Source organism: Cebidichthys violaceus, unplaced genomic scaffold (genome assembly GCF_023349555.1).
Source record: "Cebidichthys violaceus isolate CVI_PGR_0920_01 unplaced genomic scaffold, fCebVio1.0.p SCAF_165, whole genome shotgun sequence".
NCBI lineage: Eukaryota > Metazoa > Chordata > Actinopteri > Perciformes > Stichaeidae > Cebidichthys > Cebidichthys violaceus.
The window spans coordinates 68,370-87,247 of NW_027176335.1; the positions used below are offsets into that span (position 1 = coordinate 68,370).

At 44.7% G+C, this 18,878-nt stretch overlaps 2 protein-coding genes and 1 long non-coding RNA gene across 7 annotated transcripts; 1 reads left to right on the top strand and 2 right to left on the bottom strand.

The window, feature by feature from the left end:
- Positions 1-1,385: 1,385 nt before the first annotated feature.
- wdr13 (WD repeat domain 13) lies at positions 1,386-8,057 on the bottom strand. 2 transcript variants are annotated; one of them, XM_068711633.1, is made up of 10 exons: positions 7,999-8,057; positions 7,364-7,451; positions 7,003-7,234; positions 6,443-6,552; positions 6,049-6,179; positions 5,647-5,954; positions 4,032-4,212; positions 3,577-3,718; positions 3,311-3,429; positions 1,386-2,323 (listed from the first exon to the last, which is right to left on the bottom strand). In XM_068711633.1, the coding sequence occupies exons 2-10, from the start codon at positions 7,402-7,404 to the stop codon at positions 2,139-2,141; spliced, it is 1,449 nt and encodes a 482-aa protein (XP_068567734.1). In that variant the 5' UTR covers positions 7,405-7,451; positions 7,999-8,057; the 3' UTR covers positions 1,386-2,138. The 2 variants fall into 2 exon arrangements, with proteins under 2 accessions (XP_068567734.1, XP_068567735.1); XM_068711634.1 differs by lacking the exon at positions 7,999-8,057 and adding an exon at positions 7,568-7,706.
- A 1,108-nt stretch (positions 8,058-9,165) lies between these two features.
- On the top strand, positions 9,166-9,656 carry LOC137873403 (uncharacterized). Its single transcript, XR_011103202.1, has 3 exons — positions 9,166-9,272; positions 9,447-9,478; positions 9,601-9,656. It is a non-coding gene; the product is annotated as an uncharacterized lncRNA (long non-coding RNA).
- An 862-nt stretch (positions 9,657-10,518) lies between these two features.
- Positions 10,519-18,398, bottom strand: LOC137873411 (protein-serine O-palmitoleoyltransferase porcupine-like). 4 transcript variants are annotated; one of them, XM_068711635.1, is made up of 15 exons: positions 18,254-18,398; positions 17,269-17,411; positions 16,947-17,139; positions 16,769-16,812; positions 16,453-16,634; positions 16,203-16,333; positions 16,088-16,108; positions 15,355-15,369; positions 15,126-15,251; positions 14,922-15,022; positions 14,686-14,762; positions 14,511-14,574; positions 14,215-14,300; positions 12,637-12,747; positions 10,519-12,294 (listed from the first exon to the last, which is right to left on the bottom strand). In XM_068711635.1, exons 2-15 carry the CDS (start codon positions 17,402-17,404, stop codon positions 12,193-12,195), a joined length of 1,389 nt encoding a protein of 462 aa, XP_068567736.1. In that variant the 5' UTR covers positions 17,405-17,411; positions 18,254-18,398; the 3' UTR covers positions 10,519-12,192. The 4 variants fall into 4 exon arrangements, with proteins under 4 accessions (XP_068567736.1, XP_068567738.1, XP_068567737.1 ...); XM_068711637.1 differs by lacking the exon at positions 16,088-16,108; XM_068711636.1 differs by lacking the exon at positions 18,254-18,398 and having other exon boundaries at positions 17,269-17,562.
- Between the last annotated feature and the right edge of the window lie 480 nt (positions 18,399-18,878).

Here is an 18,878-nt window from a genome sequence, read left to right on the forward strand (position 1 = left end):
TGTCGTCGTCGTTGAGTTTTATCAGCGCCTTTCCGGCCCGTTTCAAACAAAAGCCTCGTCCTGAACTTCCCGGACAAGCGACCATTCATTGCGCTTTTCACACCCACACCAACCTCGAGAGGAAAAACAATCAGAAGTCTGAAGGCGCTGTATCTGTGCATTAATCAGACAGAATGTGTTTGGAACATGAAATCACCGATTCCCATGCACACTGTGCTTCTTCCCCCCTGTTATCACATTTCTTTTTTATTAATTATGTTTGTCTTTCTCTTATACTGATATGGTGCAAATAGTGCAGAGATTGCCATGATACATTAGTCTGACAGCGGTTGTGATCAGTGGTTCCCAAACCACCCATCAAAGGGTTTCAATAAATGTTAAATAGATAAAATACGTATTTGTGGGGGTCAGCAGACACCTCAGCTATAAAAAACAACATGTTTTTGCTGTTTTTCTTGCAAAATAATAGATACTTTCACCTCGACAGCCTCTGAAAATCCTTGAAATGACACAATATCAGAAAAGGATGAATGGTTGAACTCGTGTCAACACAAAGAGCAGAAGTCGACATTACTTTCTTTAAAGTGATCACAGCTTGTAAACTTCTGATCAACCTGATACGATGTGGATATTTACTGTACAGTGTACCTGCAACTGACTACAGGCGATGTTGACAAAATGCAGTATTCCTAAATGTTGGGTAATGTGAGGACATTTTGGGGTTTGATTTTTGGTGCTTTAAAAAAGAGATACTTGCACACACACACAACTGTTGAACAAGACTACTGAACAGTGCTCAACATGCTCACAGTGACAATGCTAATGTTTAACAGGTGTGTTCAGTAAATTCACCATCTCAGTTTAGTGTGTGAGTATTTCAACAGTTGCTAATTGGCACTGAACACGTCTTAAACTGAAGAATTGGACAATTTGACATTTTGGAGGAGTATTCATCCTCAGGAGAACATGCATATCTGCCACAAAAAAAAAAAAAAAAAAATTCAGACTGCACCAAAGAGGTGGACCAACAGACAGGCCAACGCAAACACATCATTATCAATGTGATTATGATTCACGGTTAGATAAGCAAAGGAATTGACAATTTATCTCCCAGCTAGAACGCTCAAAAGGCCATAAAAGACAACATAGAAGGGCAATATTGCCCGGCTCCAAACGCAACAGTGTATTTTCCTCTCAGTCTTTGCTGTCGGGGGAATCGTGTGTAGAGCGTGAAGGGCCCACACAGTGACTAACGCTCTCCTCCGCCGTCGGTTTGACCGCTCTACTACATTAAAGCTGTTATTATTATTATTTCCATTTGTTAAATTGTAGAGTTTCAAATATATTTGGTGGGGAAAAAAAAAAAAAAAGGACACAAAGACTGCTGACAGTTACAGTAGTTTATTCTGTATGTGCGTTAAATAAATTATATGAATCTGCAACCAGCATGAACGGAATATACACACACACACACACACACACACACAGAGATTAGTACAAACACATACTTAAAAACGCACTTGTCTTTTGTGACGATCAATTTGATATGCCTCCTGTCGGATACTGAGTTTAACGTCATGCACATGGTCTTAAAATGCAAACAGGCAATTGCAGAACTGAAATCAAACAAGGCGTTTTTTGTTTTGTTTTTTTACTACACTCGATTACACTGCTTGAGTAACAGTTACATAAATAGTGAGCTAGATCTAGGCCAGAGGGACCGTCGCTGTGATACAAAGTGTTGGACCGGTTTCCTCTGGAAAGATTACGTCGTAGCCTCTTCACATAAACTCATCACATCCGTACAAGTCAGAGGTAAGCCATGACACATGCATGGGAGTAGTGCTCTTTGTATCTGTGTTAAAAAGCAATTTCTCAGCTGCAGCTGTAGGAGTACTGACACACACACACACGCGCACACACACACACACACACACACATACATACATACATACACACACATAACCTCATCCCTGCCACCTACACAGCATGGTATTCTATTTGATTGCACTCGATTTATCGTTAGACGTTTTAATGCAGCCTGTTACATTCCAGTGAAAATCTACAGACTCGTTATTGGACGGTGAAGGGGCGGCGAGGCCATTTGTTCGGACGGAGGCAATTCATCGGCGCACCGGTCACTTTTGCTCCCGCCTCCAGATGATGACCATGCCGGTGGAATCGGCGGACGCCAGTAAGCTCTCGTCGCAGTTGAAGCTGACGTCCAGCACCGGTCCCCCGTGACCCTGCAGCTTGTTCACGATCGCCTTGGTGTTGCGCTCGACGTCGAAGAAGTAGACGCAGGCGTCCTCGCTGCCGGTCACTGTGAGCGAGACGGGAAAAAAAATAAAAATCAGAAGATCCAAGAGTTAAAAGACGGCGGAGAGAACTCACAAGGACGACGAGATAAATGATGGATGGTTTATACAAAAACAACTCGTTTTGGATTGAAGACGGGCGTCTCAATAGCTTACACTTGCTTCTAAACAATCTCGAGAGACGGTATTCAAATCAATTCGATGCACAATACAGCCTTTGAGGCCCAGACGCAAACAGACATCAAAGAACTAGCGGCAACCGGCTTTGCCTGCGTCTCGGGCCCCAAAAAATAAATAAAAAAATTGCACTTGAACACACCGCAAAAGACTAAAGCCAACTACCATGTGCTTTCTGCAGGAGAGGAAATACCCCCCCCCCCATACCAGCAGGTACCACAGACACTCACCAACGGCCCGGTGTGTCGGGGGATTATACATTTTTTAGCAGCTCGACTCTCCAGAGATACAGATATGAGGCAACTTCTCAGGTGTCAGTTCCTTTTTTTCTTTTTTTTAAATAACTTAAGCCGCCGTGTTGCAAAACCTCAGTGGCTTTTGAAACAATATCAACACATCCCTGACTGAAGACTCCCAAGGGTTTTCTGGTGAGTGAGACGCTTCTGTTAATTGGAGACACAAACCTGATAATTTAAACAGCGACGAGCCTTGAAAGAAAATAAACTGTTGATTGTTTCGGAAATAATAAAAAAAAAAAGTGAGGAGAGTCAAATTAGGCGACGCTGAGGTGAAGCGGTGTCAAATAGCACTTGTGCAACTTTTGAACAACTTACTAAACACAATGAAATTCTGCAACCCGTTGGTGGATGAGCGCTTCACAAGGCCAATCAAATTCACTCAAAAACACAAAGAAGCTAACAACAAGGTGAGGTTACTTAATTGCTGAAAAGGTTGCTATTTTGTTTTTTTTCCCTTTTCATCCCAAAACAGCAGTATGTTATTGTTTTTTTTGTGCATATCATTTTTCGTCTTACCCACACAGGCCCCCTGTCTGAAAGACATGAGGGGGCAGAAGATGCTATGGACATGCTGGGACCCGTGCTGGATAGGGAAGCTTCTCTTCAGCTGTAGCGTCCCGTCGTTGTCCACCACCCTGCCGACGCAAAAAAGGTGGGATAACCGATACAGATTCAATACATCTCCACATACGAGCTCCACTAATGAAGATGGCTTTAACTAACATCTCGGCGGAGACTAAAGTGTCTTCTTCTTAAACAGCGCCTTGTTCTTACAGACTGACCTGTACAGCAGCAGCTTATTGACACAGGCGTTGATCAGCAGGGAGGGGTCTCTGGCCTCTCGGCTGATCCAGGACCGAGCAGATATGCTGCAGATGGAGCTGCCTTCGCTCACCACCAGACGCTTGGCTTTGGTCAGCTTCCCTGTAGAGGAGAGGGGAGGGGGGGGGGGGGGGGGGGGGAGAGAGAGCAGAAAGACCACAGACCGGCAGAGATGCATCAAAACCCTCTCAACCAGAGACAACATTTAGTGCGCGATTCAAAAATCTAAAAATTACAATTTGTGATTCAGTGGCTTTGCCGTGTGTGTGTGTGTGTGTGTGTGTGTGTGTGTGTGTGTGTGTGTGTGTGTGTGTGTGTGTGTGTGTGTGTGTGTGTGTGTGTGTGTGTGTGTGTGTGTGTGTGTGTGTGTGTGTGTGTGTGTGTGTGTGTGTGTGTGTGTGTGTGGTCAGTGTACCTGTGGCCATGTCAAAGAGGAAGGAGAAGATGCTCCCCCTGTCATCACCGGCCCAGAGGATCCTCCCCGGAGCATCAAAGGACAGCGACAACACGCGGCCCGTCAGCTTACTGGAGCCCCCCTTCGTCTTCTTCCCGGTGGAGATGTTCACCACCTGCAGGTGGTGCTTGCTGTTCCCCACCTGCAAAAAAAACAAACAAACACAGAACCGGGTGTGAGGATCTTCATTAATTCAACAAAGGGAGCGCCGATAAACTGACTCAACTGGGTGGAGCGAACATAAAGCATCTACTGCCGTCTCGTGTTCTAAGCGCGTGAGACCCGATACTGGGCGGCGCTGGCAGACAGACCAGTTAAACCCGTAGGAACCACAAAAAAAAAAAAGTACTAACTTTGATAGAGATATCACCATATGCCTTTTCTGTATTTGTCTACTGTGAGTTCCATTTTTATTTTTTACATACTATTGAAACTGAGGCCATAATCGCTCCACTGCCATAAAGGTTGGACAGTTAATCTGGACATGTTTTTTTAATTTTATTTTGCTTCTTTTTAGTTCCAGTATTTTCCAAACGCTTTGGCACTAGGTTGAGGAGGGTCTCTTCTCGTCCTGTAAATGTTATTTTGTCCGGCAGGTAGCTGCTTTATTTACTGTTTTAGCTTAATTACTGTTTGATTAAAAAGGTATCGCTTGTTGTTGGTACTGACTGTCCTTTAAAAACGAATATCCAACTCCCTCATGTTCCATTTGTTAAACTGGAAAAGAACACTGCTGTGCACAACTTTGCCTTCATTTTAACATTCTGCTTTTATTGTTTTGTGTTCACAAAAATGATGCGTTCATAGTAAAATAATACGCGTGATGTTTTACAGTATGTTATGTACGCTGACAGAGACGTGACAATAGTATGTAGTTAGAGTGTCTGACCTCACAAGGCCCCCCCCCCCCCCCCCCCAACTAACTGACACACAATTCAGAAGAAGAAGAATCAGAAGACTAAATCTGCAAACACAGTTTCAAGCTGCACCGTGTCGTCTGGGATCTAAATTCAGACGTTTTCAAATGTCAGAAAAGTGAGTCACATATTATAAGTCTCACCACAGTGAGGATGGCGTCTATGTGACTTGTTTCAAGACGGTTGAGGTAGATTATTAAGTATTACTGGAAATAGGAGAAATTCTGAATCATCACCGATTTAATGAGATATCAACATCAAAGCATCACAAATGTTATTGAACTCGGCACACCTGTCGTCATTTGTGTTTGAGATAATGAAACAAACGTGTTATCAGGACTATATTGCCCTAACAGTAGTCTGTAAAACTGCAGGTGAGAAGGAAATCTTTCAAAAATGCCTTTAAAATCTAACCCAATATTAGAAGTATAATGCTGTAACACACAAAAAGTGATGAATCCTCCAAGTTTTTAAGTTGAGGACACATAAAGAAATAGGATGAACAAGTACATTAGCTTATTCAAAAACTAAAATACTTAACAGCCAATCTATTGTTTCTCTAGTCCTGCATCAAGCGTTTTTTTTTTTACCCGTACAAAATCAAGTGGTTGTGGTGCTAGTGAACATTAAACTGATAACATGTCTCCAACGGGACTCACCACAGTGAGGTTGTTGTTCATGGGCTGGAAGGTGCAGCAGAGCAACTCGCTGGATTCTGGATCTCGGACCTCTCGGATGCACCGACCATCCTCCGTGTTCCAGATACGCAGAGTCCCGTCGAGGGACGTCGACACGATGATGTCGTTGCTCAGAGACCAGGCGAAGTCCGTGACGGGCCCTCCGTGACCTTTCAGGGTCACCTTCACGCTGGGGGGAGACGGGAACAAGGACATGATGGAGAGGCTGCCGTCCAGGGAGCAGCAAGCAAGGAGGTGCTTGTCGTCGTTGGCAAACTGCAACCGTGGGACTAAAAGAACAAGGAGACGAATGATTGAGTGCAAGAAATGCAAAGCTTAATGTGTACAAATGGATTCTCATGAATTCAAAAACGATTTACTTACCAGCAGAGTCTACATGTTGGTCAAATATGTGGTGCATGCCAGCAAAAGCATAGTTTTCACTCAAAGTTGTGTCCCCCGCCATGGCACGACTGGCCTCTGCCACCGAGGTGGGCACCAAGCTGCCCGGAGGCCTGCGGCCAGAAATAAAAAAACCGCCATGTAAGCACATAATCAATAGAACACACCTCACAACCCTGGCCTGGAGCTGACAACTCAATATACGAGGGTCTGATCATTACTGAGTGCAACCAAACCAGAATTACAGCCAGCAAATCCAACAAAACGCAACGGCTCAAAGGAGGAATAAATCAAAAGGGAATTCAATTGCTCAAGGCGGTGAGACAAGAGGCTGAATGCACGCTGAGGATCTCTGTGTGGAGGTTCTGCTGGGTACCTCTCATCATAGACGGCTCTGTTCATCTGGGCCTGGAGCTGGTAAGAGCCTCTGCTGACGGACCGGCGGTGACCACGAGCCCCTTGGGCACGGGGGTCCTCCTCGAAGTCCTGCCCGAGAGGAGAGGGGGAGGAGAGGGGGGAGGGGAGAGGGAGGGAGGGGGAGACAGAACCTCGTAGGAGTGAGTACAAGTAAAGACAGAACTCGTGACCACAAATAGCCATAAAATAACGGTTGAATAATCCTTGAAAACGTATTGAAATTACCATGCAATTTCTAAGTTCATGATATTGCCAATATACATGGGGCAAAGCCAGCCATTTCAACCAAGCTGCTCAGCTTAATATGTATGGGCAACCAAAGTGTTGCTCGGCTATGCTGCTGATGAATGAACACTGAGGTCTAACCATCCAGATGGCTCTCATGTGTCGTATCCTATATGTTCATTCCAACTCTCAGATATTTTTATATCTCATTTTTCAAATTAGTACAGACCCCCCCCCGCCCCCCTCCCCTCCTACTCCTACATTTCCTGCCCTTTCTGTTTCTTTGGGTCTGACCTCCATGCGGTCCAGTGTGGTGCGGGAGCTGCGCACACTGCTGGCCCTGAAGCTGCTCTGCTCGGACAGGGGCCCGTAGCGCAGGGCCAGCAGCTGACTGCGCAGCCTCAGGTACTGCCTGCGCAGCCCCGGCTCAAAGCCACACTTGGCGTTCTCTCTGAGCAGCTGGCTGCGTCGGCGGATGTACTGAGTTCGGAACTGTGGGAACGTAGGCGTGCGGTAAGCATTGTACCTGGGGAAGGGAAAGAAGTGACACGGCACACGCAATAACTCACAAGTGATCCATAAGCAATTACACGTCTGAATAGCTTCTTCATCAGTTTAGAGACTATTAAAAGGCTGCAGTGTGCAGGAGTCTCACCTTGCGTCCACTGCCAAAACCTGCTGCCAAACTGCTGCCATTCCACAAGCACTCTGGGTAGAGAGGAATCCACTGCCAGGGCAGATTCCTGTCAAAATACACAACACATTTCTTTTAAGCAACATTTGTGTCACTGTATACAACTGTAGCTTAGCTTAGCTTAGCGTAACATTCACAGATTTGAAATATCACCCTCCCACCCACAGCGTTGAATCAGGTGATGATGCACAATCTAAATGGCACCTCTGGGTATTGATATTGAGCTACGTTTAGCTACCATGACACCTGCACGTAACTGTTGAACTGTGACGTGAACTGAAACAGTCAAACGGAGCTAAAGGAATGAATGGCTTTGGGGAAATGTTAGCGTGCGGATAGGAAGTAGCGCCAGAACGCAGGCGAGGGCATTTCCTGACAGCTAACGTCGCGAAGCTAACTAACGTCAGCTAGCAATTAGCATGTTAGCCACAACATCATGTGCAATGCACTCGCATAAAAACCGGTTTTCCACTCATTCTTCAGTGTAGATAGATAGTATACAAGTGAGCAGGTGTATACAGAGTACGAGGCATTGCATTGTTATGTTACAGCACAGGGGGGAAAAAAGCGAGAAATACACGTGAAAACGGGCTCACCTTCCTTAGCTTTTCTCCATCGCTGCTTTTACTGTCAAGTCACGTGACACCAGTGGAACCAGCCCACTTACTGATGTGGAGCTCGCGCTGGAGCCTCATGAATCCGGATGACGCAAAGCATGTCCATGATGTGTTGTTGACACACTTTGATTGACAGCAGCATGGTTTCATAGGTCATTGTAATGACTTTTATTATTAACACCCACAAGCCAACAGTAATAACAATGACAGGCCGACTTCTAATATTTACATATTAAGAGTGGCGCCTCATAGGGGGAACATAATTAATGAGTTAATAGCTGCTATAGTCTAATAGCATTTTACCCAAACTACAAGAAACCACAGTGAATGAATAGTTAGTAAAAGGCCTGCATTCGAAATCTTAGTTAAGTAAACGTATGGAAGTATTAGCATCAATATATACTTAAAGTAAAAGTATGCATTCATGTGTAATCATGTTGCAGCTGGTCATCTTAATCTATAAAAAATAATGTATATACTACTACTACTACTACTACTACTACTACTACTAATTGTTTATTTATATTTTGTATTATTAATCTGTATCTGCAAAGTAATTTGCAACAAATGGTAAATGGATGTAATGGAGTAAAAAATACAATATTGGCTTCCAAAGTGTAGTGGAGTAGAAGTATAAAAGTAGCATGGAAATAGTCAAGAAAAGTACAAGTACGTCAACATTTTACACAAGTACAGTACTTAAGTAAATGTACTTCCACCACTGAGAAGTCCGCACAATCAAGAATGAAAAGGATGGCAAATGTGAGCCTCACTTAATGATGCCTTCTATTATATCCTCCACTCCTACAGTGCTGACAATACTGAAGACTAATTTAGTGCAACCATGTGCAACAATAGAATCCTCTATCCAGTGTCTAATGTGGCTGATCAACATAAAAAAAAAAAAAAGTGATCCCTGACCTTTTTTTCCTTTAAAATAATAAAACACATTCTCATGTTGACGGTAACATGACAATAGGTGAACACGCAGTTCCAGTGGGTTCACAATGGCAGTATGACAAGGTCAGCTCCGAGGTTTCGCCTGGCTCAGCAAAGACCTGCAGGGCTGCGGGGCATGCCGCTCAGCTGACGGGGCTCTTTGCTTGTTCGTGGTGCTCTTTCTCGAAGGGGCCCCAGTGACGGAGCCATTCACCAGCACGGGCCATAAATGACCGAGTTCAACAGCACATTAAGCACTGCATTCTCAGGAATCAGAACTGACTGGAGCGCTGCCAAAATGCCAGGAACAAAAGGTACGTAGCGTGAAACAAAAATGTATTCCTACAAAATATTGAAAAATAAAAAAATGTGCTTAATTTATCTAGATACTAGCAGAGCCACATGTTCAATGACATATAAGATTCGATGACTCGTTAAAAAAAATATATGGCAAAAGTCTGACATGCATCTGTTTCCACTATTCTCAGGTAATAAGTCGGACAAGAAGTCAGCTACCAAGGTAGGAAAAACATTACTGTAGTTAAACACTCATGTTCTTCTCAATCTGTAATTCTTTGTTGTTTCACTCGACATTCTTACTCGTTGCTTCACTTGATATCTCCATTTGCCTTCATTTCACAGCAACCTCAGAGTCCTAAAGAGCAGCCGAAGAAAGTTGATCAGAAAGGAGATGATAACAAAAAGCAAGGAGGTAAGCATTTATATGAGGCCACTTTTTTATTCTGCATGATATATTAGCCCAGTGAATCAAACCTGTGCACAGACTAGATGAATTCTGAGTTTCAGTGGGTTGGGACACAATAAGATGTTCCCTATGTCCGGCACACAGCGTGGAAATGACATGCCGTTATTGCCGTGTCCCCAGTGAAGGTATCTGTCTGTGTTTCGTCCCCAAGCAGGACAGCCGAAGGGAGAGAAGCAATAACTTCCAGGCTTTTGTGAAGATGGCTTTGGAGACACTGCTGGGGTCCTGCCGTCGTAAACATGGCAGCCCCCGGGGCAAACAGGGCTGAGTGCACTTTCTCCCCTCGCACTCTCCCCCCTGAAACCTGCAGACCGGGCTGTTGTGCGGCCTTCCAACACAGCATCTGCTCACCTCTCACAGAGAAAGAAAGTGAACCTGATTCTCCATCCGTCACCATCTGTCGTTCAACCTGTCCCTCCCCAGCACTTTCCAACCCCCCTTTTTCTGCCCCCTTCTCCACACTGTCCACTTATTGGATGCTCAGAAATAGACTCCAGGTTAAACCGGACCATTGCTTTGAGCAAAAAAAAACAAAACAACAACAACATTTTGTTATCCCTTTGCAATCCTTCCCTAACTCACCTTCAGACCATAATCGACTGTCTAACAGTCCATATTTTCTTCTTGTAAATAATAATAACAATGCAAATAAACAACTATTTCTTACAGCAGTCCATGTATCTGGCTTCTGTGTGTACCTGATCTTCTAACGTGGCATATCTTCTCAGGCCGAGTGAATTAATAAACAGACAGCAATCCAGGTTTGATGTAAAATTTTATAAAAATATCACAGATCAGTATCAGTGCCTTCACATTTACAGGGAGAAAAGTTGTCCTAAAGTAGATATCAGAATACTATTTAATACACTGTAGTTGACGGATTGAGCGGTATTAGGTCTGTGGAGACGGATCACTTGTTCTCAGGCATGAACAAACATCCAGGCTCTCATCTAAAACACTACGTCTCAGTCACGAAGCAAATCCTTTTGACGTCCTACATTTCAGACGGATGGAGACGGAGAGGGAACACAATCTGATACAGACGCTTTGACTCTTTCATCAGGTCACCATCAAGTACATAAATGCCCCGTTTAAAGCAGCGGTGTGATAAAAAAAAAATCTGTACTTAAGGATTAATATTCAATATAGTGTACTGTATCATTTCACCCACTATGAAATTAGAAAAGAAGTTTAAACATTTGTGTGAAATACCCTGATTCTAAACCTTTATTTTCAACACCGAGGAGTGAAAGAGTTCACGTATACTGATGAGATCTTCTCTAAGCAAAAGGAACATAATTAAATTGTTAAAGGAAATTGTCATAATTACACAAAACAAAATACAAACATTAGGAAATTTCACCACAAAAATGAGTTCATCGATTCATTTTCTTTATCTAAAATTCACAAAAGGGAAAATTATCATACCTTGTAAGTGCTGCCTCATAACCATAACCTGTGCTCTTTTCATCCAAAAGAAAACTCGTTGTTATCTTTCACATGCACAATACACAAGCTCTGTCAACGGATACGTCTGGAGAGGATTCTGTGTTCTTCTTAATGCCAACAAATCCCACGAAAAAGACTAAATCCATAAATGCCTTTATTCTAACAAGTGTTGCCTCTGCAGCCGAAGTCTGACGCGGCTTATTTCTTCTGTGTCATTGACCTCCATTGTTGCCCCGCTGCTGCATATAGAGCATGTGTATTAATCCGCCGCTGAAAATAGTTTCTAACAAATGCATTATTTACTCTTGTTTGAGAGGCGTCTGCTAGAAACTACTGCGCCCAGGCATTTTATTAAATCATTCAGCCTTTTTTTAAAAAAAAAAAAGAAATTAAATATAGAATGGGCTTATAGGGCCGAGAGCCAGAGACTCCAACGCTTGGTTTTCCTTTTCATGGGATTTGTTGATAATAAGAATACCGTAGAAAACCACCAGCCTTATCTTTAAACCTATAAATACGATTGTAAAAACCCTTGAGGTGAGGGGGGGGGGGGGGGGAAACCACATCTGGAGGACATCTGCCGCGTCGCTGAAACCTAGATAATGGGCTCTATCGTGTGTCCACAGAAAGGAGCAGTCGATCTCCACCATGCTGATAAGTATTGATTGCGACTCAGGAGTGAGTCCTCGGTAACTGCCGTCACAACATGAGGGCCTGACAACTGCGGCTCAGATAAAAAAAAAAAAAAGAGAGATTGCTATACGGAGAAAAGGAGGGAGGGGGGGGGAGAGTGGGCTATCATTTCATGGATATCAAAACTAGTCCCCAGCAGGTTAGAATAACAGATTACCCCGGCCAACATGCGGCGCCGCCGTGTTGGCTGCGTCTTGGTTTAGTGTTGTATACAGGTTGATTCTGTTCTCCTCCTCGGTCTGACGCGGAATAAAGAGTCACAGTGCAGAGGCGGAGAACCAACCTCCCGCCTCTCATTATTGCTTCGCTTCGTCCGTCTCGTATGGTTAGAGAATGAGGCGGTACAATATCCAGCATCCGAATGTGACCCAGTGGCTGGTCCAGCTCAGCTCCGACCACTTCTGAATGGTGTGATGGGTTATATCATCCTGTGTGGAAAGGGGGGGGGGGGGGGGGGGGGCAGTACATACCATGTAAGCGTTTTATGGAATAATGCAAATACACAAATCTTTTCATAAAAATACAAAAGAATTACAAGAGAAAAACGGGATTCAAAATGTATTTCTAAACCTGATCTATAAAAACTTGAACACAAAATGAAACTACGCGACAGTCGACTTCCCTCCTTTGATCTATCGACACTGCAGCTGTGCTGACATTCCCACATAGCAGTTCACATGTTCTCATGTCACATAGCGTGTTGTACATTTGAGTACAGGGCGTATAAATATAGTCGCAGACATTCCTCCAGACGTGTTGTGTGACCTTACCTCGTCCTCCTCCATGTAGTCCACGCTGGAGCTGAACACAGAGCCCAGGTACGTCAGGTGGAGGATCGCCAGAGCGCTGAATGCTATGTTAATCACATACACCCATAGCTTCTGTTGGGGGGGAGGAACAATGCATCGTGTAAGAACAAAGGGCTCAAATCGATATTTCAGACGCTTTCATGTCTCTTTCATTTTCACATGAACGTGCGGGTTTGTCTCTAGAAGGCCCGGAATTCTCTCGATCAGCTTCTTACACGGTCTTGATGAAGCAGATTAGTTCAAACTCTTAAAAAAAAAAGAATAACTTCTTTGACCACCCGTTGACTTCGATTGTTGCTCGTGTGTATTCAATGTTACGGAGAAATTCTTTGAAACCCCATTTTCAGGGGGCTTTAATGTATCATTGCCAGGAACAATGTGAACGATCAGCACTATGTTGCAGTCCATGCAGGCTGCTTCTCCTTGGCATAAATCATTATGGCCCCTCCCCCTCTGCTGCTCTTGGTGTGTGTGCAACCAATATAACATAAGGGATTTTTATCTGGGCAACTCGCCAGTCAACTCCTAAAGAGTATCAACTAACAGCGCTGTAGTTTTACTGCCGCAGTTGTGTGTTTTTCTTGCATTAAAACCTGATGTACACTACTTGTGTAGTACATTAGCTACATCCTTTTAATGATTAGACTATTTCTTGTGTTTTCTAAGAGGATTTGCCTGCTGAGGAAGTTTAATATTATTCGTATTAAAGGCAAAACCAAAGGGAAAAAATGATAAGGGGCTTAATTTCATATTTTTAAGTATATGCAGAGTAAAAATAGAGAGTGCTAACTAGGCCAGAGGATCTACTAGGTAGTAGGCCCCCTTTGAGCGCCTCCTGCTCTGAAAGGAAGTGCCAGCAATGCCAGTGCAATGGCCATTTGTCACAGATACAATAGCTGGAAGACAACCAGGGTAATGTCCAAAAGAGGTAGAAAACACCACAGGCCTGTGATCGGAATGGGAAATAGAAATCTCTGTTTGTGCAGCACGAAGCATTAATTGAACAAAAAAATAATGCACATCCAACAAATGAGTGAAAAATGTGCGACTGCAGAAGAAGAACTGCGAGTGCGGGTCGCTTTTGGAGCTGCATTACGTTGTTTTCTTGAAGGAATAGTTTGCGACGACAAATGAAACACTTTGAATCATTTCGATTGTAACCAAACGAAGGACCTTCGTTAATTGTACTACGTAGTGCGTCCTGCATAGCTTCGAGAGCTTAATCTGGGTCGAGTGAATTCAAAACTGTAGTCTCAGTTGACCGCGGTTTGGCTGGATGTCCCATGTGACGCTATAGTGACGGTTCTCTCTGACCAATCAGTGGTCAGCAGTGTTTTAACTCCACCCTCTTGCATCAACTCAGCTCGCTTGGAACCTCGACCGAGAATGGATTGGTTGATCCACGACTTGCGCTAACGGGAAATGCAAAAATAACCATTCTGCTGCGTTTCCCGTACTAAACCGGACTGGACTGCTCGGTGGAAAGGCAGCTTTAAATGACCCCCTTTCTATGAAAAGGAGGAGAAAGGAGCATTTTACCTTTTTGTTACGGTGAGTGCAATTTGGCGGACATTTCTTTGACAGTACGCAGGCATTAAAAACGGCTGCGAGCCTCTTCCGCAACACTGAAACACAAAAACGAGAACCAAAGCGTTAAAATAAAGCCAGGAGGAGGAGAGTTCCTTTTTAGCCATAAGAGGTAAATTACAAGCGCTGCAGTGAACAGAAACAGTGTGTAACAGCGGGTCCAATTAACCATTACTGCAGAGCTAAGCACCTTCTCGAAATGGAAAGGTTCTAATGTGGAAAAGAGACAACATTAGGCAGACTCTCACCGTGCTCAATGTACGTGATGAACCCCAGAGATATGAGCACCGCACCCAGATGAAAGCTCAAACCCTGCCAGACACAAGAGACACGATCTAAACAATCCACTTGTTGAAACAGACAGTAGCCCACAAGGAGTGCGAGGTGTAATCGCTGGTGTGAGACGTCCAACATAGAACTCACGTGCAGAAGGGCGCTGGCCGTGTACGTCACCATAACGGCGGAGAACGTCCCGAATTTGAGGGCGCTCTTAAAAACATCTGTGAGACGAGAGCATCGGCATGCTTGAGAGCGTTTGTTTGAATGAGCCATTACCATGCCGTTCATAATGAGAAGGTAAAAAAAAAAAAAGAATAAAAAGGAAAAAAAAAAACACAGCTGCTGCCATCTAAGCAGTCACTGCTAACATGATAACTCACAGGTGTGCAGAAAGCGAGACATGGGCAGATTCCACGACGTCACCACCTCCACCATCGACCGGGGGAATTCTATATTCAGCGGCTCGGCTACAGTCATGTCCCTACACAACAAAAAAAGGTAAAAAAAAAAAAAAAGGGGGGCTGTTTTGAAATATGAATAAAGACAAACACACTTTATGTTCATACTGCACATGCGAGTCTGACCATTTGAGGTTTTCTTTCTCCTCCGTGAAGCCAGCTCCCGCCAGAGTGGCGGTGGTCTCACTCAGATAACCAACAAAATAATTGCTGAAGTGAAAAGACGTCGTGTTCTCATACGCCAGCAGCCACCTAAATGCAATGGCATTAGAAGAGGCAGAAACAGACAGATGTTACACTCCAGTTACAGATCACAACCTTAAAGGAATCGGTACACGGCGCGGGAAATACATACTTTGCCGGTGTGCCTCTGAGAAGCAGCAGAACAAAGAGAAAAAAGTGGAGCAGTTAATGTTACACAGAATGTTATATTGACTTGTGATGATCTGTGTCTTCACGACGTTTTTCAAGATCGTGAAGCAGTTTGAACGGGTCGATGAAAGGGTGAGACGGTCGTCCTGGCGCATGCACAGAGAGGAGGTGAAGGTGTGGATACTCGCGTGCAGGTAAAGGTGTGGCACATGTGGTAAACAGGAAGTAAGCATGCATTGGAAGGAGCCAATCCGGATCCATAGTCAGTGTATTACATAGAGCGGATAATATACTATACTATATATAGAAGCAGAAAGCTGAACGTATTTTAGACTGTTTTTTTAATGGAGTCTTGTGAACGGCTGTATCGTGGGCAAAATAAAGCGGCGAAAATATTCTAAATATAGCGTACGCTTAATCTGATATTGTTTTTGTTTTTTTTGTGGTGGGCTTCACTTTTAAGGGCGCTTAAAATATGTTTTGCTGCTGCCGCCCCCCCCCCCCCCTCCACAGCAGTACATTGCTTTGCTTCCGTGCAATAGCTCCTGTGTGCATGAAGCCAGAAGCGTGCAGACCGTCGTCCACTGAAGACACTGACTATGGATGAGAAGCTCACACAACTCCACTTCAAACAATTCTAACGATCTCTTTCAAGAACAGTAAATATGTGACGGGCATGCCTATGTTGAGTATCAGAACCACCGGGGCTGAATTACCTGATCTTCCTCCTCTTTTTGCTTTGAACAAAGGAGGTGATAATTAATCCATAAGCAATCCTAGCCAGGAGAATAAACAGGGATTTGGATTTGTTTATCTGCATGTTCCACTCACCCTCTTAGCAGCTTGTCTCCATAGACCGGTATGAAATAAGGGAAGAGGTAGGGTGCCACGCAGTTGGAAATAACAAGGCAGACCTGGCTCTTCACCCAGCTGACAGACACTTTTAACAGCCATGAAAAGCTCTGAGGAGGAGAACGAACCAATGAGTTCAACAGTTAGCGGCTCGTCTCGCCATAAATCTTTTAAATAATCCCTCCCCTCCTCTCTCTTCCATTCTTAAGCGATGCTGTATCACACTCACCAGCTTACGGCCTTCTAAAGCTTCTTTGTAGCTGTTGAAGCTGATCCAGGGACCAAAGATGACGGTGCCCACAAAGTAGATATAGCCCATGAACTCGATGGGCGACGGTACGCTGGTCACCACACCTCTGTCCAGGTCGAAGGCCAGAGAGATGGCTTTCATGGCAACCACCATCTGTGAACCTGGACACCAGCAACACAAGCGCACAAGACCATTATCACTGCTGGGTGTGAAGGTCAAAGCAGAACGATCGCACGTATTGCTTCGATCCATCAGAAATGTGTCAAATGTTGCTGCCTGTACTAGAAAACACTACCTCTCATCTTGTGCCAGTTGGTGGTGTCCATCATGTGCAGCTCTCTGATTAAAAAAATAAAAAAAATGAGATAAGAATAGCTTGATTTTTTTGATGCGCGGCGTTCGCTTCAAACACACAGCCTTGATGCGTGCCCGCTGAGCACGTCAGGCGTCAAAGAGGAGGAGACTTCTCTTACCCCAGCAGCAGATAGATGAGCACCGTGATGGAGAGGAAGGTGCCTCGGATGGTGGAGTGGCGGCACAGGAAGAGGAAGAGGTAGCAGAGGAGGCTGAGGAGGACCACCCAGATCATGTGAAGCTCAAAGAACAGGTAGAGCGTGTAGAAACCTCCTGCCACTGTGCCCAGGTGCTTCACAAAGGAAGGGAGGCCTGACGTAGCGAGATAACAACAACAAATAAATAGACGACAGTAAAGGTGATTAATGCAGGCTATGCTGTACGAAAAGGTTGAATAGTGAGCGGAACCCTAAATTGGGCACCAAATAAGCAGACCCTCACCCGACATCCAGAGAAGCCGACACAGCAGGCAGATAACCAGCAGCTGCCACACTTGCTCCAGCCCCTGCTGAGCCGTAGGCAGCAGGCAGCCATGAGCCAGCTCTTGGAAAAACTTCTGCCGGCTGAACGCTCCCATCACTGGACTTAAAAAGCAGAGGGAAGAGGGAAGCCATTTTTAAAAACATTTTTTTTTTTACCAGTGCCTATAACCTACTGTGTGTTTACTGCAACTGCACTTAAGCGCGCGCATGCAACGCGCAGGTATAGACATGCCCGCTAAACCATTCACTCACTGTCAACACACACACACACATACACACACACACACACACACACACACACACACACACACACATACACACACACATACACACGCACCACCATCAGACTTCAAATCCCAGGATGCACGTCACCTCACTACAAAATCTGTGCAAATCCATGCATTAGATGTCAAAGTTTCAATGATGATCGTAATGCTATTACTGGCATCTGCTATATATTAATTCACATTTGAATCTTGTCACGAATGCATCACACTGTAACTAGAAAGAAACCTCCGACATCGTCACCGTGGCGCGCACACACACACACACACACACACACACACACACTAACATGCTGAATTATTTAGCTCGAGTATTGGTGGATTAGGAGACTTCTTGATAGTATCCTACATGCTTATTCTGCAAGACATGCTCTCTCCGCAATGCAGTCGACCGATGTGACGAGTTGACTCACAGCTGCATTCCTACAACCGCTGCATTAACAGCACAGTGTGTGTGTGTGTGTGTGTGTGTGTGTGTGTGTGCGGCGCTGTGCGACTTGCAGAGCTCGTAAAGATTGCTAACCCTCGCTTCACCTTAGCCAGCGGGATTTTGATGTGATGCTACCAGCGTCCTTAAGCGCGGTCTCCCCCCACCATGTCAGGAAACAGCTCACTGGACGCCCCCGGGTATGTCAGTCTGTTTTCCAGGGGTCAACTTACCCTTTTTCGGAGCAGCAGCTGGAGGTTCCTCCTCGTGTTCCTCTTCTCAGCTGCTTTCCCGTCCCTTCACTGTGAGCGTGAGCGTGTATGTGTGTGTGTGTGTGTGTATGTGCGTGCGTGCGCAGCCGCTGTCTTTTAAACACACTCGGTCCAGATGATGTTTATCTGGATGACTCCCATTGTCACAGCATCAGCACCACTTGCCTGTCATCTTGGCAGCCAGTCGGACACACAACAACCAATCGGCTGCTTAGATCCGGGAACGCCAGCCAATCAGGCCTGCCGTTGGTCTCGAGTGACAGGCGACGCGGCCAATCAGAACCCTCGCCCACCATTACCCGGTGCCTCTCGACCAATAGGACGCGTACAGCGTGCAGATTGACTGAGCGGTCGCATCTGGTTCATAGATGTGCTACGAACGGTTTTGGAGGGATGAATTATAAGTATGAGTAATAAAATAAATATACACTTAACCTACCTTTTCTTTTGGGAACATAAAGAACACAAACCCATTCATAATCGTGTCTAAATGATGTCAACAGTTATAACATATGTCCTTACTGGCAGAAAAACAACAACGAAACAATAAAAAGTCAAATATTGTAATTGTATGCAATGCAAGCAA

Excerpts from the sequence above, each read along its gene's own strand:
- LOC137873411 (XM_068711635.1), bottom strand. The coding sequence starts at position 17,404 with ATGGGAGCGTTCAGCCGGCAGAAGTTTTTCCAAGAGCTGGCTCATGGC. Across the intron at positions 14,575-14,685 it reads CGGCCAGCGCCCTTCTGCAC|GGTTTGAGCTTTCATCTGGG; the intron begins GTGAGTTCTATG and ends TGTGTCTGGCAG. Across the intron at positions 12,748-14,214 it reads GCACTCACCGTAACAAAAAG|AAGCTATGGGTGTATGTGAT; the intron begins GTAAAATGCTCC and ends CCCCCCCAACAG.
- wdr13 (XM_068711633.1), bottom strand. The coding sequence starts at position 7,404 with ATGGCAGCAGTTTGGCAGCAGGTTTTGGCAGTGGACGCAAG. Across the intron at positions 7,235-7,363 it reads GTTTTGGCAGTGGACGCAAG|GTACAATGCTTACCGCACGC; the intron begins GTGAGACTCCTG and ends TCCCTTCCCCAG. Across the intron at positions 5,955-6,048 it reads CCAACATGTAGACTCTGCTG|TCCCACGGTTGCAGTTTGCC; the intron begins GTAAGTAAATCG and ends TTGTTCTTTTAG.